Source organism: Muscardinus avellanarius, assembly GCF_963383645.1.
Source record: "Muscardinus avellanarius genome assembly, chromosome: 13".
Classification (NCBI taxonomy): Eukaryota; Metazoa; Chordata; class Mammalia; order Rodentia; family Gliridae; genus Muscardinus; species Muscardinus avellanarius.
In genome coordinates, this window is record NC_137799.1 from 2,518,641 (window position 1) to 2,543,877 (window position 25,237).

Consider the following 25,237-nt stretch of genomic DNA (forward strand, 5'->3'; position numbering starts at 1 on the left):
CACCCAGCCACGCGGGCAGTATGTAGTCAGAGTTGTCTGCACACCGGTTCTGCAGAATAAGCCGCGGAGCTCAGAAGCCACTGGGCCCAGGTTCGATTCCAGTGTCCATCTCTGTTTCCTCACATAGAAAACAGGAACCCCAGGGCCCTTGTGAGGATGATGCCCAGATGTGGTGAGAGCCCTGTTACTGTCAGGGCAGGGGGCCGCTATCGCCAGTCCTCCCATGTGCTCCAAGCCAACGGAATGCCCCTGCCTTCTGTCCTAAATTACGGGTGCTGGAAAGAGCCCAGGTGTGAACCCCGCAGCCCAGGCTCCCACTCCGACCTCCGCTGTGTGACCCTGGGCAAATTGCTTTCCCTCTCTGGGCCTGGGTCTCCCTGTAGAGGCGAGGGGCCCAGGTAGCCCATCGGCTGGAAAGTTCCAGAGTCCCAGGGTGTGGTATGCTGACCCCAGAGCAGCGTTGAGAGGGCCCAGTGGCGAGCATGGCTGCCCCTGAACTGCGAGTTCCAGCAAGGACCAGGCATCTGCGCAAGCGGGTCCCGGGCTACTCCCGGGCTGTGCTGTCCGAGCTGCCAGCCTCATGTGGCCATTTAAACTTAATTTTAAATAAATTCAATTAATTAATATAGAAGCTAGGATGCTGAGTGTCTTGGCCACACTCATCTCACACGTGGCCCATGGCTACTGCCCCGGGCCGTGCAGCTGGGAGCAGTTCCAGAGACTCTGGCTTTCCTCTGTGGCAGTCTCCTCGGGCCCTGGCTGAGCAGGCAGAGAGGCCGAGCCTGGGCCCGGGCCCCCACTCTGCTCCCCACGGCTGAGGGCACGGCTCCCGTCCCGCTCATGGGCCCCTCCAGACAGACTGAGCACAGTGCAGGGGCGCCCTGGGGGCGCGTGGCCCTGCACCTTCCTGCCTCTCGGCCCACACACTGCACATCCACCTGCATCCCCTGGGTGTCCTCCCAGGGACTGCCGCCTCCACGGGAGATCCCTAATGGAGCCGGCGTGATGACACGCACTTGTCATCCCAGCATTCGGGAGGCTGAGACCGGAGGATCACGGTTCTCGGACAGCTTCAGCTACTTAGTGAGGCCCTCTGCAACTCAGTGAGAGCCTGTTTCAAAATAAGGACTAAAAACTAGGGCTGGGGTGTGGCTTGGAGGTAGAGTGCCCCTGGACTCCATCCCCAGTACTGCAAAAAAAAGAAAAAAAAAAAAGTGGGTGTTACTAGAGAAGAGACGAGGACAGCGGGGCGCTGGGTCCCCGCACCTCCAGAGGAAGGTATGTGGGTCTCTGTGCTGCTCGCAGGGTGCCTGTGTGCAGCTGTGGCCCAGCCCAGGCCTTCTGACTGGTGACGGCCGTCCATGCAGCAGTGACCCGTGACCCGCCGCCCTCCCGGATGGCTGGGCTGCTTCTCCTCCGTGGGGAGACGCACAGAACGTGGACCGTGGAGGAGGCACGTGAGCACCCCAGCTGCAGCTGAGAAATGAGGTTCAGACCTCCCTCGCCCTGAGTCCTCCCTGAGGGGAGGCCCGGAGACTAATGTGGTGAGTGGTTCAACCCAGGGGTCCCAGCCAAACCACAGGCCGGGGGAGGTGGGCCGGGCCGTCTGGGCAGCCGTCCCTCCTCTCCTCTGGCTCCAGGCCCTGTGAGGGGCAGCAGGCTGCAGGTGTCCCTCAGCCTGGACCGTGTGAGCACAGGCCCCGCCTGCTCTGCAGCCCCCTCCCCAGGCCATCCATAGCCCACAAGGCTTCCTGCAGCTTAGGTTTTATTATGCTGACCTAATAAAACGCTGTGTGGTATGTCTGCCCCTGCCCTCAGATCCCAGGACATACCAGCAGCAACAAAACCCTCCCATCTGAACCCAGGGCACAGGGAGGGGGTGAGGCACCGGGGACCAATGGACGTGTCCCGGACAGGGCCAGCCCGACACATGGGCAGGCAGGGAAGGCCTCTAAGGGCGAGAGGAGGGGTCAGGGCTGAGCGAGGCCAGGTGAGGAGGAGAAGAGGATCTGTGTCTCAGCTGACGGCTGAGGCAGAGGTGCCCCTGGAATGAGGATCTGCCAGGCTCTCACCCAGCAAGCCCCTCCTCCCCGGGCCATGAGTGATAGCTCAAGGGGAAACTGAGGCAGGAATTGGCACTTCTACATGGGAAAGGCAGGGTACTGATCTGAGTCCACATGTCACGGGCTCCCCTGTCATGGGCTGGTGACCCCCAGAAGGCTTCCCACCTATGGAACCCAGAGGTCAGGGCAGGAAGAGCTGTCTAGATCCCCTCTGTGCCTAATCTGAGAAACCACCGTCCTGGGGCATGCCAAGCCAGCACACATATCTCTGCTGCCCCTCCTGCACCCACAGCAGGCAGCGCTAATCGATCACTGCTCCACCAAACTCAGACTAGAAAGTGAAGGTGACCCGCCTTCCTGCTTCTACACTGGGCTGATCAGCTTCACTAGGCACCCTGTAAGAAGCTCACAAAGTTACAGGGAATGGTCCCTGAGCCCAAGACCCTGGCAGGCGTGCCTTCTGGGGAGATCGGGTGGATTAGAGACCACCCTTTGGGCAACAGTCATGTGTCAGGCCATCTGTTCATTCCTGGCAGGCCCCGGGCCAGGCTGAGGATGGGGAGGGTCCGTGTGCTGTCTGGGGTCCAGGTCCTGGATGCAGGGCGTCAACTGACATCGGGGAGGGGAGGCAGGTGTCTGGCCTCCTGAGCAGCTGCGGCCCTTCAGTAGAATCCCTTCAGCCTCTTGTTGTCGGGGTCAAAGGGAGACTTCAGGTGGACCTGGGCAGCATAGGTGACCCCCATCCTCTCCAGAGCATAGTCCCCACTCTTCACAAAGTCCAGGGAAACCTAGGAGCAGAGGAGGGTCAAGGGTTACTCCCCTCTGCCTCCCTGGGGGTCCATTTCTAGCGAACCCACCGCCGGCCAGCCTCCTGCTCTGAGCCCAGCCACCGCCCCAGCACAGGCAGGTCATGTCTCGTGTGCCTCAAGGTGGACGTGAGCACCAGGGTTCAGCGAAGCCTGGGTCTAGTGGCCAGCAGGACCTGTCCACAGGACAACATGCCTCTCGCCCCAGGAATTCCAGCCGGGATGGGACCACAGCTGTTTCCCTGAAACTGGCAAGCACAGCTGCAGGTGGGAGGCCGGCGGCCAGAGGGATGGCGTCCCAAGGGGCAGGTGGACAGAGCAGCTCCTGGCAGCTTGGCATCCACGCCCTGCCAGCCCACGCCCTGGCTCGCCTTCCCAGCAAGCCCCGGGAGCCAGTCAGCCCCAGAGCAGATGCTCCTCGGGCAGGACAGAGCACACCCAGCAGGGGGAGCTGGACTGCCATGCGCTGGTCACCCTCAGGGTCCATGCTACTCATCTGGACAATGTGTGACTTTTGCTTGGCCACATTCATTCAAACCCACTCAGGCCTGGCAGACAGGGCAGTGTCCTCTCCTCTGAAGGGAGAAGCGGAGTGCTCCCTCTGCCCACCGCGTGGCACATAGCCCTGCACTCCGCCTGCCCACCGCACGGCCCTGGACTCGGGCTCCATCCCAGGATCATAGAAGGCCCCGGGTCCCTGCCAGATGCCACCACCAACCACAGGGCCGACCAGTACTTATCCCATCCCTGCCCCAGGTGGTGGTCCATACAACGACGGCTGTGTGAGGAGGGCAGCTATTCCCCATTTTGTAGATGAGAAATCAGCTCAGAGAGAGAATTCCCCCCTCCAAGGTCATGGAGCAAGTAGAGGTCACCAAGCAAAGGCTGGTGATGTCAGACCTTGGTCCTGAGCACCCTGCTCTCCTGTAGGGGCTGCCTGCTAGAGGCCCGATGGTAGCTGCCCTGGACCCCCACTGCGGTTCCACTGGCTGGGGGGGGGGCTCCCTGCAGCTTGTTGCCCCCTGCCTTTTGCAGCTTGACCTCTCCAAGCCTATCAGGGGCTTAGGCTGGCTGCTTAGCTGAGCCAGCTCTTGGCCTGGGTTGGGCAGGGCATAGGCAGCTGTGCCAGGCTGGAACAGAAGGCAGACCTACTGCTGGGGATGCCTAGAGTCATGAGCTCGCACGCTGGCATCCCTACGACCATGACCAGGACGGGGCTCACATGGCAGATACGGGTCAGCTGGGGTCAGAGAGAGCTCGGGTGAACAGGGAGACAGAGCCAGGGAACTAGGCTCACCGATCCGCCGCTGGGGTCACGGATGTAGCCATAGGCGATAGTCTTGTCCACGCTGAACCCGAAGTCAGCCCTCCGGACGTGGCCCACCACCTGGCCGTCCCTCCAGATGGCCTCCAGGCCAAACATGGGAACTTTTCTGGAAGAAGCAATAGAGAGCTGGGACTCTAGAGCTCAAGGCGGAGACATGTCTGCTCTGGCCTGCAGGGGAATGGGAAGCCGGACTCCCCCTGCTGGAGCCCAGGCTCACAAGCTCGGCTGTGCCGCCCCCGCTGGCCCAGCAGCGCAGTGCTGGCGTGGTAGACATCAGAGTAAGGGCTCCAACTAAGGCAGTGCGTGAGCAGCAAACACCAGGCCAGCAGTGACGGTGTGGCCAGGAGCAAGCGCCGGCGTTGGGCCCTTCTCCATGTCACTTCCAAGTGGCCTCGGCGCCAGTGCGGTAGGCGCTGCCTACTGGTTTGAGCCACCTTTTCCCATAGTACGGTGCGCACTTCACTGAAAGGACTTTTCTCTAGAACATGTACAGTGTAGATGCTCACTGTAAATATTTTTGAAAATTCAAAGTAGGATGTGGGAAAGAGTAATCTAAAACCCCAGGCATGCCAGCGCGCGGGTGGCGGGTAACATTTGGTACCATCTACACGCTGCTCTCTCGGGCTTAGTTACCAGGAAGCCCACGCAGAATGAGGAGGGCCAGGGCAGGCTCAGATCCCCCAGGGTCTGCCACCTGGAGCCACACCACCTGCAGCCCAGGATGGCAGACACTATTCTGTCTTCTATGGGAGAAAATGGCCTCAGAGGGGCTCCTGGATTTGCCCAGGGCCCCAGCAACAAGCAGCAGGCCATTCTCTGCCCCTGAGATCCAGAGCCACACCATTGGGCAAAAATCCTGAGCAGGGGAGGTGTTCTCCAAGGTGGCTCTACAGCCAGACATCGGGCCCCAGGCACTTGGCGGAGGGTCAGAGGCTGGGGGGCCCCTCCGCCAGAGCTGAGCAGCTCCCTGGGGGATGGACAAGACACAGCCAGGACAGGCACAGGCTGCCGGGAACCAGGGAGAACCGGCGGGAGTGACAGCACCCGCTCTGCCAGCCGCCTCTCATCACTCTTGACATTTTTTGTTGTTGTTGTTGTTGTTTGATGGCTCCAGAAACCCAGGAGCAGTGGTACGTTTGTGGCTGGCTGTCAGCCCTGTGTCAACAAAGATAGATGCCTCACCCGCTGGAGGGTCCACTCAGATTCCTGTGGGTGCCTAAGGTGGGTCGCGCACCAGCCCGGCGTTGTAACAACACAGACCCAAGTGGAATCCAGGCGCCCAGTCCCAAACCCACCCGGGATCCACAGAGAATCCATGGAGAATCCGTGGAGAACTTGGCCTGGCTTCCAGTGCTGGCTCGGAGCTGTCTCTGGCAGGCTGAGCCAGGGCCGGATCCCCCAGCAGGGTCTCTCCCTCCACCTCTGCTATGCGGCTGGGCCATGAGCCCCCGCCCCTGGGACCCTGCAATCTCCATATGTAACTGGGGACAGTGGTCCCAGACAGGCCCCTCTCGCCCATCCCAGGACCACGGGGAAGTCGCTGCTTAGTCACTAGGGGACGGACTCCAAGGCAGGGCTCACCTCCCGGGGCCCCTGCACCTGGCCGCGCCTGCTCAGGGGACCCACAGGCCCGGCAGCAACTTCCTCTTCCAAAGTCCCCTTTGAGGGTGTCCTTCCTGTGTTCCTGCAGGCCCTACTGACCCACCCCAACTCCACCTGGCCTAGAGGCATCTGAGTTGGCCATGACTGCCTCCCAGCTCTGCCACCTGGCATCTGGCTGGGGAATTGGAAGTGCCGCCTCCTCGGGGATGGGGTACTCACTCTGTCACCGTGAGGCACACCAGGCGCCGATGGAGGCCGGCGGCCCGCTGCTTCTCCAGGGCCTCACGGCCCAGGAAGGGCACAGAGGACTTGAGCTTGCAAGTGAAGGCCAAGCCTGCCTCCAGGGGGCTGTCGTCTGGCCTCAAGTCTGCGTGCCAATGCCGGTAGCCTGTGGGAAGAGGGCCACGGGGTCGGTGCCTGGCTCTGTGGGGACAACTCCTTTGGAAAAACATGTGGGTTCTTCCCCAGCCCATCCCCTTCCCCCGAATCCTTGCTCTCAGAGCTGCTTAGTGACCCAGGGATCTCAGGGACATCCTTGACTGCAGAAGGTGCCCTGCGTGTCTTCCTGGGCAGACTGGCCCTGGGGATAGACGCTCCAGCCCCCTGAACCACCTGCGGGCATTGAAGTGTCTTGCTAAGGGGCTGGGGCATCCCCAGGGGAACCACCAGCCCCCTCCGAGCCCCTAGTGCCCTCCGCAGGGCAGCCGCTGTGTGCTACCTGGAAGCTCTGGCTCCCCTTCCAGCTCTAACTTTGCACCTCTCAGGGGGCTGGAGCGCAGGTCAGTGGGAGGTGAGGCCCTGTGTATATCTTGGTACTGGGGCGCCATCCCCAGTACTAAGATAAGCCAGACCTCTCTGGGAAAGAACCGCTCTCTCATGCTGGTGCGTGCGGGTGCTGGGGACCCAGCGTCATCTCCAGTATAGAGACCCAGTGTGCAGGCACACAGGAGGGTTCGAAGACATAACACTGTCAGGAGAGAGACTCGTGTGGACACCGGGAGCCAGGCGACCACAGGGCTCCACAGTCTCTGCCTCCAGGTGGCTCGGGCCCCAGGGCCATCCAGACCCCACACTCACCTTTCTCGATGCTCAGAGAGTCGATGGCACGGTAGCCCGCGTTGACGAGGCCATGCTTGGCACCAGCGGTCATCACAGCCCGGTATACGGGCACGCAGGATGCTCTGGGGATGTGCAGCTCCCAGCCCAGCTCCCCCACGAAGGACAGCCTCATGGCCCGGACCTGGGGAGATGAGGCCGTGTCAGGCACAGCCGGGTCTGCTCGCCAGTGACGGAAGCTGCGGTCACCATCACCACCGGCTGGCCCTGGGCAGGACTGCCACCAAAAAACGAAGGCTTCCAAGGCGATTGTGCGCATGCCCTTGACATCTTCAAGGCAGAGGAAGGCCCCAGCTTTGGGAGAGGGTGGTGGCCGTGTTCCCCGTCCCTGGGCCTCCTCTGTGACTATGCTGCCATCCTATGGCCAAGTGAGCGCAGCAGATGGGGAGGCTTCAGTTCTGGGAGCTCAAACCCTAAAACCAAGGTGTGAAGGACGCTCTCAGTCTGGAGCTCCAGGGCTCCTTCCTGACGCTCCCAACTTTTGGTGGCTTAGGCATCCCTCGGCTGTGTCTAGATCACTCCAGCCTCGGCTCCGTCTTCATGGGGCTCTCCTGTCTCTGTGTCTCCGCTTCCCTCTCTTGTGAAGACTCTGGTCGTAGGCTTTAGGACCCATCCTCATCCTGACCAGTCTCTCCCAAGACCCTCACCTTGGTCACCTCTGCCTCTTTCCAAATAGTTCCCCAGTTATGGGGAACACCTCCGCGGCACCATTCGGGTCACTACGCAGCCCCGAGTCAGCCTCTCGGTCTCCCTGGACCTCAGTTTCTTTGTGTGGGGAGTGGGGTCAGCAGCCCTGGCTCTTGTTTTAACAAGACCCAAACACATCCCTGGGCGGGGGTTGGGGGGAGGTACACGGAGGCAGCTGAGTAGAAGTCAATTGACCACCAACCAGTGCGGTCAGCCTGGGCAGGCACTGGGGTCTAAAGACAGCCACAGCCTCTGCCCCCTGAACTCGGCCCTCAGAGGATCAGCCCAAATGACCGCCACACTGTGGGTGGGCAAAATGCCCAGAGGCAAGGCCCCGCCTGGAGCCAGCCCAGCTGCAAGGCGAGAGTGCAGGTGGCCTTGGGGGCTTAGGGCCAGGCAGGGACCAGGCAGCCGGAGCGACAGGGTCCTGGGCTCTCAGGAGCAGCAGGAGAGGGAGGCAGGCGGGCACGGCCCCAAGGCCTCGCATGGCTGCGGACGCTGACTGTGAGTGCGGCTTGCACGAGAACCCGGAGCCCAGACCACAGAATGCCAGGCTGCCTGTCGCTGTCCCTGGGCCGAGCTCTTCACTTATGCCAGGTCCCTCCACGGGCTGTGTGTCAGTGAGGGCCGCCATGAATAACGTCCACATGCTGATGCAGACAGAGGCATCCAGGGCACACCCAGCCTGCGGGAGAGCCGGGGGCCTTGGGAAAGTGTGTCTATGGAGATGGCGGCTGGCCGGCACGGGGTGACTGCCCACTCGGTGACTCCTGCACATTTGGCTTGGGTGCGCATCCTACACACCCAGCAGCTGGCGCCCTCCCTGCCTGCAGGCGAGTCCAGAGCCCACAGTGGACCCAAGGGTGAGGGCAGGCTAAGTGCGCAGCTGGGACCACCACCAAGCTCCGCAGAGGGGCGCAGGCTCAGGAACCGCAGAAGGGCGGACAGGCGGGGAGGCCAGCCCGGCGAGGCGCCCGACAGCACAGGACTGTGCAGAGGAGCGAGGGCGCCCCGCCAGCGGCCCTGGCACTTTAACCACACTGCCACTGCCGAGGGAGGGCTGGACTCTAAAGGCTTTTGAAGCCCTGCATGGTGGCGCACGCTTGTAATTCCTGCATTCAGGAGGCTGAGACGGGAGGATCGCGGTTCGCAGACAGCCTCAGCTACTTAGTGAGGCTCTCCACAACTCAGTGAGACCCTGTTTCAAAATAAAGAATAAAACTTAGGACTGAGGGTGTAGCTCAGAGGTAGAAAGCCCCTGGGTTCCATCCCTAGTACCGCAAAAATAAATAACAAATATAAATAAATAAATAAATAAATAAATAAATAAAAGCTTTTGAAACCACACAAATTTCCTGTAAGTTGCCATTTGCCTCCGGCCTCTCAAAAAACTCATAATTGCTGCAGAAAATGTCCTCTTGACATTTCCCTCCGGTGCGAGCGGCAGGTGGCTGACAAAGACCCCCTTGTCACCAGGCTCCAATTTCAGACAGTAATGGAGGGCCTCAAGATGGGGCCTCAAAGCCACTCCCATCTTGAAAGAGGAGAGATCATTTTGAAAGCGTACCCATGAACAATCCCTCAAGTGCAGATGCCCAATGTACCTAGCTAAGCCAGAGGGCAGAGTTCATGGTGGCACCTGCCCTTCCGGCTTCCAGGCCCCTTTGCACAGCCCACGGCAGGTGCCAAAGGGAAATTCTTGTGCAAAGAAGAAAAACTGCTACAGACAACGAGGAAAGACGCCCACACACCTCTACCTTCACACGGTTCCCAAGAAGCTCGCTAGCTTCTCCCCCAGCAGTGGAGGTGGGAGAGGGACTTGCAAAGACAGAGCCCAGAGGGAAGGAATCAGAAATGGGCTCCCAGTCACCCAGGCTTGGGTGGGAACAGCACCTCCCAGCTGCCCACTGGGGTCCCTCATTCGGTCTCTGTGCCTCTCATTGGACCAGAGGACCGAAGACAGAGCCTGTGCGTGGCAGGTTTCTGGGAAGCACAGTACCGGGCCCGCTATCATCTGCCCACACCCACAGATGAATGTTTTTGGCTCAGGAGAGCTTTGACCGGCCCAGGGGAGGCAGAGCCCCTGACCCGATGAAGCCCCGGCTATGGATGGCCTCAGAATTGCGGGAGGTTGGCAGGAAGGGCCTTGAACCAGGCTGTGTTTAAACTTTCCACCCCAAAGATACTACATATGCACACATGAAAAACTGTTAGAACTAATCCACGAATTCAGTGGTTTCAGGATTTGACATCAACACACAAAAATCAGTTGTGTTTCTATACACTGACAGAGAAAACCCAAAGAAGAAAATTAAAACAGTCCCATTTCTAGCGGCATCAAGAGGGAATGTAACGTTCAAGAACAGACCCAGCTCAGGGCGGGCAGGCAGGAGGCAGCCCGGCGAGCACAGGACTGCGCAGGACCGCGCAGAAATTACAGGACTGTGGGAGAAATTACAGAAGACCCAAAGTAATTTCAAGGAAGTAATTTATTCTCAGGCTGGAAGATTTTATATCCATACTATTCCGTGATCTATGGATGCGGCACCACACTTATCAAAGCCCCACGGGCAGAAATAGAAAAGTCCATCCTAAAATTCATGTGGAATCTGAAGGGATTCCAAATAGCCAATTCAGTGTTGAAAAAGAGCAAAGCTGGAGAACTCATTCTTCCTGACCTCAAAGCATATTTCTGAGGTAGAAAGAGACATGACGCGATAAGGAAGCTGTAACTTGAATGTGGAAGCCTGTGGAAAGGTCCCCCAGCCCCCTGCTCCTCGACCGGACCTGTTACTCCTGAAAGTTTTGGGGGGGTCTACAAGGCTTTACTAATTGCCCCGAGCACCGCTGATTGTCCTCAAAGAAGTGTCTATGGATCAGACACCATACAAAAGATCTGGAAAGAGGCCAGACACCAGACTTGAAATTCACTCACTTGCAAAATACCTTGATCTGTTCATTATCCAACCTGGGGATGGCTAAGCGCGAGAGAGAGCTATTGGTCAGGGGGCAGAGGTCACAGAAAAGAGTAGTCTCCTTGGTCGTTGTTAGCTGTTCCTATAAACAATTTAAACAAAAGAGTAGAGCCTTGGGCACTGTTGCAGTCCATAAATAGTCTAAACACAAGAGACACCTGTTGATGAGGCAGTGAAGGCCCATCAGGACTAGAAGAGGACTTAACCCCCCAATATCTTGCAACTATCAACTGATATTCCCCCACGTACCTCCTCCTGCACACCCTGCAAGAAAGTCTCCCTGAAAATAAAAGAAGAAGCCGGGCGTGGGGGCGCACGCTTGTCATCTCAGCATTTGGGAGGCTGAGACAGGAGGATCACGGTGTACGGACAGCCTCAGGTATTTAGTGAGGCCCTCTGCAACTCAGTGAGACCCTGTTTCAAAATAAAGAATAAAAACTAGGGCTGGAGGTGTAGGCTCAGAGGTAGAATGTACCGGGTTCCATCCCCAGTACCACATACCAAAAAAGAAAAGCCATGAACCCCCAAAAGTGCCTCTCACTCTGGAATGCGTATTTCTTACTTTCTGAAATAAACCTTGGTCGATGTCTCTGGTTGGCACAGCCACACGCTGATACTGTTTTTCGTCACATAAGCCGAGGACCCCGCCAGTCCTGAGCTGCATTCTCTCCCCCTCCTGGGAACTCCTCCGGACCCTTCACGGAATCAGTCTCCTACAACATTCCTAAGCTACTGTTATCAAGGCAGCGGGGTACTGGCATAAGACTCAGCAAACCGTGTGGATGCTCAAACCACAGTGTGCACACTGGCGCCCTCTGGAGGACGTGAAGTCTCTCTGCAGTTGTTGACTCGAGGTCTGTCCCTCACCCTTGGGCAGGCTGGGTCTGCCAAAGACCACCCTTCAGCCACTGCTCGGGGGACAACCTTTGCCTCACCAACCTCTCCCTTGGGGTCCCAGACCTCAAGAAGCTGGGAGCCTCAGACCACCCTCAAGGATGCCTGTGTGCACCCACAGTGGCCATGGGTCCATAGGGTGAGGGCCTGGAGTTCCAGGCCTTCGAGGGCAGCATCCGGGTCAGGCAGGGCCACCAGCCTCTTCCTAGCCAGGCCTGTTCTTGAGCTCCCAGCAAGTGGATTTCACGTCCCTGCAGGTTGGATAATGGCAGGGACGGCAGCCACCGTCTTTCGTGGCAGCCCCTGGGACCCGGCTCGTGATCTCCTCCAGCTGGCCCAGGCCTCGGCAAGTCAGCACAGGTTTTCAGGCACAGACACAACCCAACTGGCAAATGCGTGCAGTTGAAGGCCCTGGCGTCTCTGGCGGGCGAGCCCTGGTTTATCTAATGTGCGCGGTGCAAGCTTGCTCCACCTGAACTGATATCCTAACAGCACCTCGGCGAGGGCTTCTCACCATCAGGAAAGAAATTCAATTTCCCTTGACTCGAAATTAATTTTCAGAAGAAAATTGCTTTATCGCCGTGCTTGGTGATGGCTTCCAGCCGCTTTGCTGAGAGGGCCTGTCCTTGGCCGGCCGAGGAGGCCTGCCTGTGCTCAGCCAGGGAGCAGGGGGGTCCTATCCTCAACTGGGGCGGGGGCCTGGCCATGCCTGTTCTCGGTGGAGGGGGCTGCCCTCAGCGGAGGCACTAGAACACTGTGTGTCTGGCCGAGTCTGGCCCAGCTGAGCTCCGGGAGACTCACGGGGAGCATGCTGGCCTCGCAGCAAGTATTTGGGGAGCAGGGACAGCTGGTCTGCTGGCGGCAGCCGAGGGGCCGATGACCTCTCCTGTCTGCCTTCTTCCTTCAGGAATCCATGGACTGTGGACACCTGGCACACAGCCAAGCATCCCAGAGAAACACCACTGCCAAGCGGCACGGCCCCCAGTCGGGCACCCCACCCCCTGGCCAGCTCCTGCAGAGGTCGTGCCCCTCAACCCCGCGACCCCTCAACTCGCAGGCCTGGCCCGCGGCTCTTGGCCCCGGCCCTCCTCATTCCTCACACGGCCAGGAGATTGCGCTGACTAAGCAAGGCGCTCATTCCTCTCCTGCAGCTGGTTGGCTGGGATCCAGTCGATCTCTAAATGGTTGGCCCAGCCCCACGCTCTGGCCCCGGGATCGCTGCGCGTCCAGGGACAGCTCATCAACACATTTTTAAGCCAGCACGAGATATTATTTAGGAGAATATTAATTTCCCCCCAGATTCCGAGAGGATCCAGGGTCGGGACAGATATTCGGGGGTGGGGTGACCCAGAAAAGATATCAGACACTGTCTAGACTTTGTGCCCCAGCTGGGGAAACTGAGGCCAGAGAGGCATCCCGCAGAAGGCTGGGGCGGGACCAGACGCCAGGATCCGGCTGCCAGATCTCTGGGCCCTAGAGCCTCTCAGAGGCTTTGGTCGCCATAGCCGCGTGGTGGAACTGCAGCCACAGGCCAGGTCAGCAGTGAGTGGTGGCCACTGGTCAGGAGCCAATAAGGAGGCGAGAGAACCAGGCAGGGACAGGCTCACGGGAGGGAGGCCTGGGTTCTGGCGGGAGGACCAGGTGGCAGGGTCCTTCCCTAGGCCTGACCATGGGGTCAATGGTGGGCCAGCCCTAAGCAGCTGCCCCATCACCTCCTCCACTGTGACTCCCTGTTTCCTGCAGGGCCTTGTCCTGGGGCCTCCTGCCTCCTGGCCCCAGGCCTCAGCGAGGGTGAGGTCCTGGAGAGCAGGGCCTGCATCTCCATCCTGAACCCACAAGCCCAGCACCGGCACCCATGCTCACCACCCACCGACTCCAAGCCCAGGAGGCCGGTGGTGTGTTCAGCTTTGGATAGAGAATGTTCCTGGCAGAAATCATGCACTGGAAACAGAAATGTCCAGGGACGAAGTCACTGAATCACGAGGGTTCCAATCGCATATTTAGAGAGGATAAATCCACTGAGGGACTGATAACTGGAATGGATGTACTGGGTGGCGGGTGTGGCTGGAGGAAGCCATCACGGGGGTGTGGTGTTGGGGGTGACACACGTCCACAGGCCCCTCCTCCTCTCCTCTCCTCTCTCTCTATCCTCCTCCCTCTCTCTCCCCCCCCTCTCTCCTTCTAGCTCACAAGCATGTTAGAGCAGTGTCCCTCTGTATACCCTGCAGCTGCGGCCATTCACACTTCCTTCGGAGCTGGCCCCGTGGACTGAAAAATCTGAAACAGTGAGCCCCGATAAGCCTTTCTTCCTCCTTGTAAAGACGCCTGCGTGTCGGGCACTTAGATGACTGGGGTGGGACACTGATGACACCTGGGAAGGCGGGAGCAAGGTCAGCAGCAGCAGCAGCGGCTCCCTCGGTCAGAGCCTGGCTGCACGGCACGCACTGACCGGGCCGCGGCCGCAGACCTGCCCTGCCTGGTGCTGCCGCTCGTCCCAGCCCTCTGGTCTCCATTATACAGACCCAGCCTACAGCCCTGTTGGGACCAGGTGGCTGAATCCTCCCCAGCTGCACTCCAGAGTCCCCCCAGGTCCAAGCGTGCCCTCCCACGCCCAATCCCCCCCTCCCTACTCACTGGACTCTCCTACCCCAGCAGAGCACTGGGCACGGGGTGGGCACAGCCAGAACCCACCACAGATCAACCCAAAGGCCGGGCCCCTCCACACCTCTGACTCACAGGACCCTCTTCTAGGCTGCCGCCTTCGGTCAGCGTCCGAGCACTCTAAGAAGATGGTGTTCAGAGCATTCCTCGCCCAGCTATTTCCAAAGAGGAGAACTGGACCTGCCACGAGGGTCCGAGCGCAGGCGCTGCTCGGGGGAGAGGGGGCTCAGCCCTGCGAGGCGTTCAAGGAGCATCAAAACAGGATCGTGGGATCACAGCGACATCACAGAATGAACAGTGCCCGCGCCCCGCGCCCAGCATGGTCCCGGCTCCGTTAGAACACCGATGGGCAAGGCAGACCGGGGAAGACGGGAGGAGGCGCCGGCCTGCCCCTGGGGGTCCCTCTGGGATGGGATGAGGAGGGATTTATGAACTTGTTCACAGCTCAGAATCCTCCCAAGTTGCTACAGTGACAGCCTGCTGGCTGCAGTGCCTCAGCAGACAAGGCCAGCCAGCTTTACCCCAGCACCGCGTGGGATCTGTGTAAGGACCCAGACCCCGTTCCAGGGCTCAGAGAGGAGCCAGCAAGGTCAAGGTCGTGCCCCAGGAGGTCTTTCCACCAGCGCTGTCTACCAGGTCCTGCACTCAGCCCCCACCCCACACCGCACCATGGGCTCAGCTGCCTGTGACAGTATGGCCTCTATGTCAGCTCAGGGCCGCAGGTGGAGCCAGGTGGAACCAGGCGGGACCAGGCGGCCCCAGGGGGCGTGCAGCTGGGACGGCCCTGCAGGTGCGAGCGGACGTGTTCCCACCCGGGGTACCAGAGCCACACACAGGCTGAGCCAGCACCAAGCCTCGGTAGTCCACAGCCACAAATTAGAACCCTGCCGCAGACGAAGCGGGGGGCTGTGTGGACCCCACCAAGGTGCTGGGTGCTGAGCTCTGGGTGCTTTCCCGCGCCGGGGCCAGCTGTGCTAGCCTCTCGGAGCGCCTGCCCTCTCTGGTCCCAGCCAGCAGCTTAGTACCGAGGAGACAGGAAGCTAGGCAGAGCCGCCCTGGCCGGCTGACCCTCTGGAGAGGGGAGCCCGCCTGTATCTCAGCTCCCCTCTGGCAGCCTCCTCCTGGCCAGTCACCGCCACCTCGCTTATTTGCTAACAGAACCCAGATATGTCCCCCAGGACCTCCAGCTGCTCGGCGGGCCAGGATCTTGCTGCTCCCCCCCCCATTCCTCAGCATTCTCCCCACCGACCCCTCAGTTGAGTGGGAAGAGAAATGGAGGCCCAGCCTTCTGGGAGGCTGACTGACAAGCGCTGTGTGCTTTGTGCTGGGTGCCCTGGGCAGCCCGCCATCCTCACTTAGCTCCCACAGTCAGCACGGCTCGCACACCTGCAAACTAGCAGGAAACCAGACAGCCTGGTTCTCAACGGGGACTCTGGCCCGGAGCAGGTGGCCTGTCTGAACACTTTTTTTATTTTTTTTTTGGTATGTGTGTAGTACTAGGGACAGAACCCAGGGTCCTTTTACCTCTGAGCTACACCCCAGCCATATTTTTTATTCTTTATTTTGAAACAGGATCATTTCTGAGTTGCAAAAGACCTAAGTAGCTGAGGCTGGCCCCAAACCTGGATCCTCCTGTCTCAGTCTCCCAAATGCTGGGTTTACAAGTGTGCGCCACCACGCCCAACTTGTTTTTGTGTGTGTGTGTGTATGTGTGGTACCGGGGATGAAACCCAAGAGCCTTCTACCTCTAGGTTACACTCCCAGACCTATTTTTTATATTTTGTTTGGAAACAGGGTCTCACTAAGTTGCTGAGAACCTCACTAAGTATCTGAGGCTGGCTTCCAACCTGCGCGATTCTCCTGCCTCAGCCTCCCAAGAGCTGAGATGACAAGTGTGCGCCACCACGCCCAGCTCTGGACATGGTTTTGATTGTCACGCCTGGGGGCGCTGCCGGTATCTGGTGGGCAGAGGCTGCTAAATACCAGGAGATGCCAGGACAGCCCCCAACCTAGAAAATCTGTTCCCAGAAACGGACAGCAGAATTCCCAGAAAGAGACAGCAGAAATGTCAGCGACGCTGAGGCTGGGGGTCGTCTGCGGGCTCCTGCAGGGAAGGGCGGCGAGAGCTGTGTGTGCGTGCAGCGCTGAGCGCGGTGCATACATGCGAGCGCTCTGTGCACAGGGCGGATGCTGCTTACCGTGTTCTCAGTGGAGCCTCGAGAGGTCAAAGCAGGAAACCACGGTGCTTACTTTTCAACGAGGAAACTGGCACTCAGAGCTGGGGCCAGGCCCCCGACCCGGTGCCACTGAGGAAGCCCCTGCCCAGGAGCCAGGCTAGTGGTGCTGACCCCAAACACAGTCTCAGAGCAGATGGACTTCAGTTCTCCAGCCCAGGGCTTTGGGGAGCCTGTGGGCCTGGCGGTGCCCAGCAGGACTGGTCCTGTTCCCGCTGAGGTAGCCCCTCTGCCTACATCCTCAGAGGGGTGGAGGAGTCTGCAGGAGGAGCAGCCTCCCCAGGGGACCTGTAGACCTCCATTACTTCCAAGGAGGGCAAGAAAGTAATGGCTACCCTGACTCGGGTGCCCAGGCCCTTAGCCTTTCAGCAGGAAGACGCACAAGGCGGCCATGCGGGCAGGGAGACCTGGGGCGCCTGGTTCCGACTGCCCCTAACTACAGCTCAGGCCCAGGAAGGCGAAGAGACTCACGCCCAGCTCCCAGGTCCTTGCACCAGCTGCTACCACCATGCCCAGTGGCTGCATCTGGCTAATACCTACCAGGTGCCCGGCGGCTCGCACCAGCTTGTGCGTGGAGAAAGGGAAGGCATCGTTGTCCAGGTCTGTGTCCAGCACCTCCTGCAGAATGGCCCGGCTGAGAGCAAAGGACAAAGGGGTCAGTCGCAGGGACTCGCCGGGAAGACCCTGGGGCCGGCAGCTAGCAGGACCCCTCCTTGCCCTCCAAGGAGGGGGATGGATGGCAGAACACAGGACTCATCAGACCCGACACAAATACACAGCACAGAGCCAGCGGCTGAGATGCTGGGCTCAGGCGGGAGAGTCTCTGGGCTCTCAAGAGGGTAAACTGAGGCAGGCAAGATTTTCAACCAAACACCCCAATCCCACTTGAGTCACCAGGCCTGGTCATCAAAGAAGCTGGCTATGGTGACCTCCATTTTCTCCAGAAAAACAGTGACTTGCCCAAGCAGCAGTGGATGGACAGTCCCTGGCCAGCAGGACAGCTCCCCTGGACACTATTCTGGTCCACCCCGCCCAGGGTTCACTGTGCCCTGACTGCACTGGGTCCAAGAGGCTGACCACAGACATGGAGCGGAGTGGAACCCTGCTTAGTGGACCCAGCAGGTGCCCAGCGCTGTCGCTCCCGCCCCCGCAGATGGTCCCCTGCCCCAGGCAGAGGCCACACTGAGTGCCAGCAGCTAGACCACCTAGAGCACGGGACCCCTGCCCTGAGCTGCACCGTGAGGGCACATACCCATCCCACCCATCGGTTAGTCTTTGCGCTCCATGGGGCAGGGTCTCCTGTCCTCACTCCCTGCACGCTGGCTGCATAGCTGATTGCCCAAGACCTCGCTGGGACCACGCCATGGCCCCCACCCAGGCCTGTCTCCCCTCTACATCTCCTGCCCCCCCCACTTAACCTGCCCTCTCCTTTGGCTCTTGGCGCAGCTGGTCACCTCCACGTAGTCTCCCGGACTCCCTGAATCGGGTCAGGTCCCCCTCCCCAGGGTCCCACCGTCTCCCTGAGCATGTCTCCCACTGGTTGTACCCACCCCCACTAGACCAGGGGCTCTGTGCCAACAGAACCCTGCATCCCAGCGTGCTCGGCACAGAAAGGGCATTCGGTAAAACCAGACCGATGGGCTGGCTCAGAAGGGTGAGCTCCCCAGAGGAAAGAGAAACCCCCTTCACTCCTCGCGGGTCGCGGCAGGTGCTCAGAAGTGCTGCCCACCCTAATCCTCCTCGGCTGGGATTAGGGCGCTGGGAGCCGCCACCCACGGCCGCCTGAGGTGCTCAGTGGTGCAGCCTGCCAAGGTTCTTATGCAACCCCTGCAGCACGTGGCGCCAGCCCGAGTGGCTCGGCCCGCTGCCTCCAGTCCTCGAGAGACAGCGCCCTGGGCCCCAGCAGCCTCACTGAGGAGGCTGAGGGTGCCTCTTCCCCACCGGGGAGGGAGCCTGGAGCTGCTCCTGGGACTAAGGGTTTGAGGGGCCCGACCCTGGCTGGAGCAGCAGTGACACCAGGGGTACTCGGCCCAGGGCCATGTCCTGGAGGGCGGGCAGGCACTCCATCTGCTGAGCCTCCTTCTCCCCGCAGGAAGGGCAGGCGGCCAGGGTACCGGCTTCCCAGGTGGAGCAGCAGGTGCGAGTCCGGCCCCTGTACTTAGCACTGACCCCACCGGGCTCAGCCCCCATCTGCTAAGTGGGACAGAGATGAACTGGCCCCTCACAGCGCTGTTGTGGGAACCAACAGCCCGGCGCAGGTGACCACAGCAGTGACCACACCCCTCCGTGCTGCTCAGTGGCCACAGCCATGCCAGGCTGTCGAATGGCAGGTCAGTGGCGTGAGCCACAACCCAAGGGCCCAAAAGCCACGCTCGGCTTAGCAGCTGCCGTACTGCACAGCTCACTCCAGCGAGCTCCCCGGGCAGCAGATCTGCAATGCCTCCTGTGCCCGGGGACTGTGCCAAACACATCTACTGCCCCACGGTCCCAGGACGATGCTAAGTACCTCCTTCCTCTCAAGGTGCTGGAACCGCACTAAGTACCTCCCACAAAACCAAGAGCGTCACCCTCATCGGTGATGACATTATGAGTCAGGTAGGCACTGTGGGTTATTTTTGAAAGAGAGAGGACATTTTAGAGGAAGAAGTTAAGAAATCGCTGAGGGGAGGCAAGCTCTCTCCCACCCAGCAGCCAGCAACCCAGAGCAGCCTATAATGAGCTGGCCGTCCCCTGGGGCCACGCCTTGATCAGCCGTGCACCCCTCCTCCCTGCCCACCCGCCTCCCCAACTCTAAAAATAGCCCCGCTCCCTGCCCAAGGTCGCCATGGCAATGGAGCTGGAGGCCTTCAGGGGGCCAGGGCCACAACCCCTCACCCCAATGTGCTCAACTGCTGTCGGGCGTCCCCAGAGAGAAGGACACCACGTCCACAGTACTCGGACCGCTGTGGCCAGGTGCTGCGCTGATCCTCCCCTCCCTGGCTCTGTCGCTGCAGCTCTACCCAACCACCTATCAGAGTGATGCTCGCCTAGTCCACAGGAATTCCGCCAAGCTCTGGACCTCTAGGTCACAAGCCACGTGGACACAGCTCATCACTCAACCCAGCTCACCTGGCGCCTGAGACCCCAGCACACCTGCTCGGCCCAGCTGGCTCAGCCTCAGCGTCCACACCGAAGCCCCACCCCACCTCCCCAGAGAAGCTTGGACCTCCAGGACCTCGCCTCGGCTGCCTTTATACCTCCAACGGCCCTGGTCCACCTCTGCCCCAGGCTCCTCAGACATACCAGCCACCCTAGCCCTAACCCTGCGGCAGGACCTTTGCACCTGCTGTCTGCTGCCAGGCCTTCCAGAGAATTCCAAGCTCCAGCCCTCATATCCCCAGAGCTCCGCCCAAACGTCTCCCAAACAGACGCTGGTTTTCATGGGTGGCCTCATGTTAAACAGTTGGCAAAAGCCAATCGCTGTTCAAGTTCTAGACCAACTCAGATTCAACTTGTTTGCTCAGAAACATGTCCCACCTCCGAGTAAAGATGGCCGCAGGGCAGCCCCCACCTGGACGGTGGGTAAGGCTGGCTCACCTGCCAGCAGCTGCAAGCACACCTGTGCTGCTTCTTTGGCCTCCGGGCCTACCCCTTCTCCAAAGCACAGCTGGAGGGTCTTTCCAAAGTGCACACCCGCTCAGTGGCACCCAAGGTCTTCCCTGGGTCCTGATTCCTCACGGGTGGGGAACAGGGCTCAGTAAAGCTTTACAGAGAAGCCAAGTGTGGGGGCACACACTTGTAATCCCAGTACTTGGGAGGCGGTGAGGCCATCCACAACTTAGTGAGAACCTGTTTCAAAATAAAGAATAAAAATATAGGAAGCCGGGCATGGTGGCACACGCTCATAATCCCATTCATTTGGGAGGCTGAGACAGGAGGATCACGGTTCATGGACAGCCTCAGCTCCTTAGTGAGGCCCTCTGCAACTCAGTGAGACCCTGTTTCAAAATAAAGAATAAAAATATAGGAAGCCGGGCATGGTGGCACACGCTCATAATCCCATTCATTTGGGAGGCTGAGACAGGAGGATCACGGTTCACGGACAGCCTCAGCTCCTTAGTGAGGCCCTCTGCAACTCAGTGAGACCCTGTTTCAAATTAAAGAATGAAAAATAGGGCTGGGTGTGTATCTCGGAGGTAGAGTGCCCCTGGGTTCCATCCCTAGTACCACAAAAAAAAAAAAAAGAAAGAAAGAAAAAAAGAAAAAGAATAAAGAATAAAGGAAGCTTTTCAGATGACCGGCGAGTGAGTGATTCACCCCACACCTTGTCTGGAGCTCCAGGCCAGCAGGTGACCTCTGCAGATCTTATTCAAGGCCCAGCCAGCAGGTGGGCCCCGGGGCAGGCTCTGTCCACCCAGCAATGGTGAGCTGTATTTCCCAACCGTGCCCATGACCTGGGGGGCCTTGCAGGACACAGGAGGCTCAGCTACCGACTCAGGCATCCCGCCGACCCTCATGCCCAGGGCTGGTCTGATCCTGCTGCTTTCAAGGTTATTTCTCCAGGCTGAGATCTCTGAGTTTCCCAGAGTGGCTCACTATTCAGAAGGCCTCATTTGGAATCAGTAAGCAGCTGTGCGCATGGGCCCTGGGGCGCAGGCGTGTGCAGGTGCGCGCAGGTGGCCCAGGCGCTTGGGTCCTGCCCCGGCTCACCTGGCGGGGCCCTGGATGCTGATCATGCCCAGGTCCTCGGAGCTGTCGATGAGCTGGCACTGGAACTTCCGGTCTTGTAGCACCGTGGTGATGTGGGACCAGTTGTGCTGGGCTACAGCCCCTCCCACGGCCAGATAATAGCCGTCCCCTGGAAGAGAACACCGAAATTTAGAATGGGACCAGATGGTGAGGACAGCGAGGCGCCTCCCAGTGGGAAGAACAATGCCCTTCCCTTGAGAGTGACCCCCAGGCACCCGGATTCTCACTGCAGGCAGGGAACAACACAGCTCCTCTCCCAGGGCCCCGGCGGGCTGTGCAGGCCCAAGGGTAGAATCCAAGGCTCATGCCCACTCCTCAGAGGGCCCGATCCAGGAGGGTTGGGGGGCCTGGCCCTCAGTGAACTCAAGTACTGGCAAGTCCTCCCTCCCTCCGCCATCCTCGCCAGCTCCCATTCCACCTGTCCTTCCATGCCTGGGATTTGCTGGGCTGGGGTTGACCCTGTCTAGGACACTCACCCACCATTTTTCCTGAGCTTCAGAAAGAAGCCTGCTAGAAGACACTGGATTTTTTTTTTTTTTTTTTTTTTTGGTGGTACTGGGGTTCCTGGAAGCCCTTCTACCTCTGGGCTACACTCCCAGACCTATTTTATACTTTTTTATTTTTGAAAACAGGGTCTCTTAAGCCAGCGAGGCTGGCTTCAAACCTGCGTGCTCCTCCTGTCTCCGCCTCCCAAGCGCAGGGATTACAAGCGTGCGCCACCATGCCCAGCTAAAGACACTGGAATTCTGGACAGCATTATCAGTCCCGTGCCACATAGAAGGCCTGCGCCTGCCCCCAAACACACACACACACACACACACACACACACACACACACACACACACACCCATGCACACTACATTCTGCAGGCCCCTGGCTCCTGTTCAGCCCCCAGTGCCCAGCCAGCCCAGGGCCTCTCCTAGGGCTTCAGAGCTCCTGAGACTGCCCGGGCTGAGGGCAGTGAGGGACCTGCCAACCCTGGGGCAGCGGGCTTGGTCCACTCTACTGAGAGCAGGGCAGGGGCCTGAGGCTGGCCGGCCCCGCCTGCGAGGAGGCGCAGCAGAGCCTCAGGGGAGCCTCGGGCCGCCCGGTCCATCCCGCCAGGCACCGCGGAGCTGCCGTCCCGCGTCTCATCTGGTACTTTAGTGTGTGTTTCCTGTGAGCAGCTATGACTTTTGTAGTATTAAGAAGAAACAAACGAAGATCATTTAAAATTATTTGTCAACGACTGGCCGACTGGCATCACAAGGGAATCCCACGTGCTCCTGACTCAGCCACGATCCGGGCTGACGTGTGGAACTGACTCGTGTGTTAAGCTATTTGCACACTTAAGGGCTTGTGTATTCATCGCAGGCGGGGTGCAGGCTCTACATCTGAAAGCAAGAGTCCCCGAGCCGGTGTCTCTTGTCTAGAGGTGTCCCCAGGATGCACAAGGCTCCCCAGGGACAGAATTCACAGTGCCACCCTGCGACCCGACTAATCAGCTCAGCCTCCCAACCCTCAGCTCCAGGAAGCCTCCAGCACCATCCAGAAAGGCCCACCGCTGAGCGGCTCTGTCCACCAGGCACTTCCCCAGCCTCCCCTTGCAAGGAACCAGCAAGGTCCTCTCTGCCCAGATGGGGAAACTGAGGCTCGGGAGCCTGCTCCCCAGCCCTCCGGCATCATTTGCTGGACCCTCCGACAGCAGCTCAGGAGGCGAGTCCTCCATCTCCCTTTCACAGGCGGGGACAGCTGGGGTTGGGGCGGAGTGAGGTGCAGAGGCAGCGGCAGGGCCCTGGGCAGGATCATGTGGATCTGCACCCACACCTGGCTTCTCCACCCATCCCCAAAGCTGCACTGGTTGAATCTGTGGCTACTGGCTGCACCTGGGCCTCTGCTCTCCTGGGGTTGAAGGCTGGAGCCCCTGCAAGCCCTTCCTAAACGCCCCAGTGGCCTTCCCTGCCCATGCCCCACACACTGGTCCAGCTGGCGGCTCCTGCCCTTCCTCAGGTTCAGGCAGACACGCCTCCTGCAGGGAGCCCCCATGTCAGCTGCTCCGACCTGAACCCTGCCTGCTCTGTTCATCTCCGGCCCCACTGGCTGAATAAGTCAATGAACAGACTCCTTAAGGATTTACGTGTGCCTGCTCCAGCTAAGGACACTGCCTCCGAGCCTTCACATTGCCAGGGTGGGAGGGACCCCAACCTCTGCACACCCCATAGGACCTCACCCCGCTCACACCTTGTCTCCACAGTCTCAAGGCAGCCAGACCAACCACACCACCTCCCAATCTTAGCAGCACCATGGGGCCCCTCTGCCCTCGGCCCCTAATCCACCTGGAGGACCCAGTGGACACGTGTCGTGGGATGGGAGATGTGGCTGCTGCTGCGTGGGCTGAGGGATAAGACCAGGAGGCCGCGGTAACACAAGGTGCTCTTGGCTCTGGGAAACAGCCAGGACTGGGCAAACAGGACTGAAGGCGCTGAGCCGCCAGTCACCCGAGGCACTGAAGCAGAAATGGCGGGTGCAGAAGGCATCCTGGTATGAGCTTGGGCATGGAGCTGGGCATCAGAGGCCCTGCCCAGGTCTGAGGCCAGGAGTTACAGGGGACCCAAGAAAGGGGTCCCCTACAGGTGTCACGGCAGGGAGGGCTGGCTCCCCGGAGCAGGAGACATGGCCTTCACCTGGGCTCCACCTGCCCTGCACAGTTGAGGCTGCCCCAAAGCTCTGGTGTGGATAGTGTCAGGGGCCAGGGTAATAATCGCCGAGTACGTGGACACAGCGTCGCTGTTCACCAAAGCTATGTTCTGCCTGGTGGACTTTTACCCAGTGCTGGCACAGCAAGCACCGCGCTCAGCCTGGCATGGTGGGCACCTGTGCCTAACCCGGCAGACTTGCTACCTAGTCCTGGCATGGCAGGCACCCACGCTCAGCCTATAGGTCCATCCTGTCACCCATCCCTGGCATGGTGGGCACCTTATGGACCTCTCCCCTGGCCCTGGCACAGTGGGCACCTGACGGACCTCTCCCCTGGCCCTGGCACAGTGGGCACCTAACAACCTCTCCCCTGGCCCTGGCCCGGTGGGCACCTGATGGACCTCTCCCCTGGCCCTGGCACGGTGGGCACCTAACGGACCTCTCCCCTGGCCCTGGCATGGTGGGCACCTGACGGACCTCTCCCCTGGCCCTGGCCCTGGCCCGGTGGGCTGGCAGGTAGCCACAGAGCAGACTCAGCAGCCCATCGCCATCCCTCCTGCCAGCTGTGGCCACAGGCTGCGGCCACAGCAACACTTGCACACAGCGTCTCTTACCTTCGAAGGCAGGGGCCAGGGGGCCGGCCTGGATGCTGGGGTCCAGGCGGCTGACTGTCAGGTCACTCTCCGTGCCCCCGCGATGGTTCAGCATGCAGGTGTAGACCGTGGAGCCTGGGGACAGGGAGAACCCAGGTCTGTGCTGGCCCCAGAGACGGGCCACGGGTGGGTGCCAGCAGGGTAGGAGGGCAGGAGGGGGTGAGTGGAGGAGGTGCAGGGCGGTCGCCCCCTTAGGGATGGGCGGGAGCTGCCCTGGAGTGGGCGGCAGCTGGCTGGACAGGTGGCAAATTATGTTCCTCAAATAGACGTATTGAAGTCCCCCCAGGATCTGCACACGTGGCCTTATAGGGAAATTGGGCCCTTATTACCCCTGTGTAACCCAGCTAAGGTGAGGTCCCGGGGTGGGGGGCGTCCAGCGTGAGTGTCCAGATGGAGCAAAGGCGCTGAAGCCCAGTGAGGCCGAGGGGCCCCACCCTCCTGTCCCACGGCCGGCCAACACCCCGCTTTCAACCCCTGGCCCCAGGGCCGTGACACAGTCCGTGTCCTTGGCTTTGGGCCACCTTGGTTGTGGCACAGACACAGTACGTGGCTACGGTTGAGGACGAGGGGGCTTCAGGTGGGAGGAGAGTGAGTAACGGAGGTGACAGAGACAGATGTCCCCCATGACGGCATCGTCTATCCAAAACGCAAATTTAGCTGAGCATCCTGGACTTTTAGTCCTGGTGACGTCACCTGGGGAGAGCTGGGGGGGGCTGTCAGTCTGTTCCCCCCACGTGCCAGGATACCCTGCTGAGGACTCGCTGACATGTAGCCCTTCAGAGACAAAGAAGGAGCCATGGGGGTGGGGAGAGCGC

General features: G+C 60.0%; 1 protein-coding gene across 1 annotated transcript in view; it reads right to left on the reverse strand.

The window, feature by feature from the left end:
- Positions 1 to 2,725: 2,725 nt before the first annotated feature.
- The window catches only part of SARDH (sarcosine dehydrogenase), a gene marked incomplete at both ends in the record, with an annotated part of 49,300 nt that continues 26,788 nt past the window's right edge, over positions 2,726 to 25,237 (reverse strand). The window contains 7 exons of the mRNA XM_080709349.1: positions 2,726 to 2,851; positions 4,167 to 4,302; positions 6,018 to 6,186; positions 6,876 to 7,038; positions 16,906 to 16,999; positions 21,055 to 21,202; positions 24,384 to 24,497. Coding sequence (XP_080565475.1) covers positions 2,726 to 2,851; positions 4,167 to 4,302; positions 6,018 to 6,186; positions 6,876 to 7,038; positions 16,906 to 16,999; positions 21,055 to 21,202; positions 24,384 to 24,497 — 950 coding nt within the window. The remainder of the gene's footprint in view (positions 2,852 to 4,166; positions 4,303 to 6,017; positions 6,187 to 6,875; positions 7,039 to 16,905; positions 17,000 to 21,054; positions 21,203 to 24,383; positions 24,498 to 25,237) is intronic.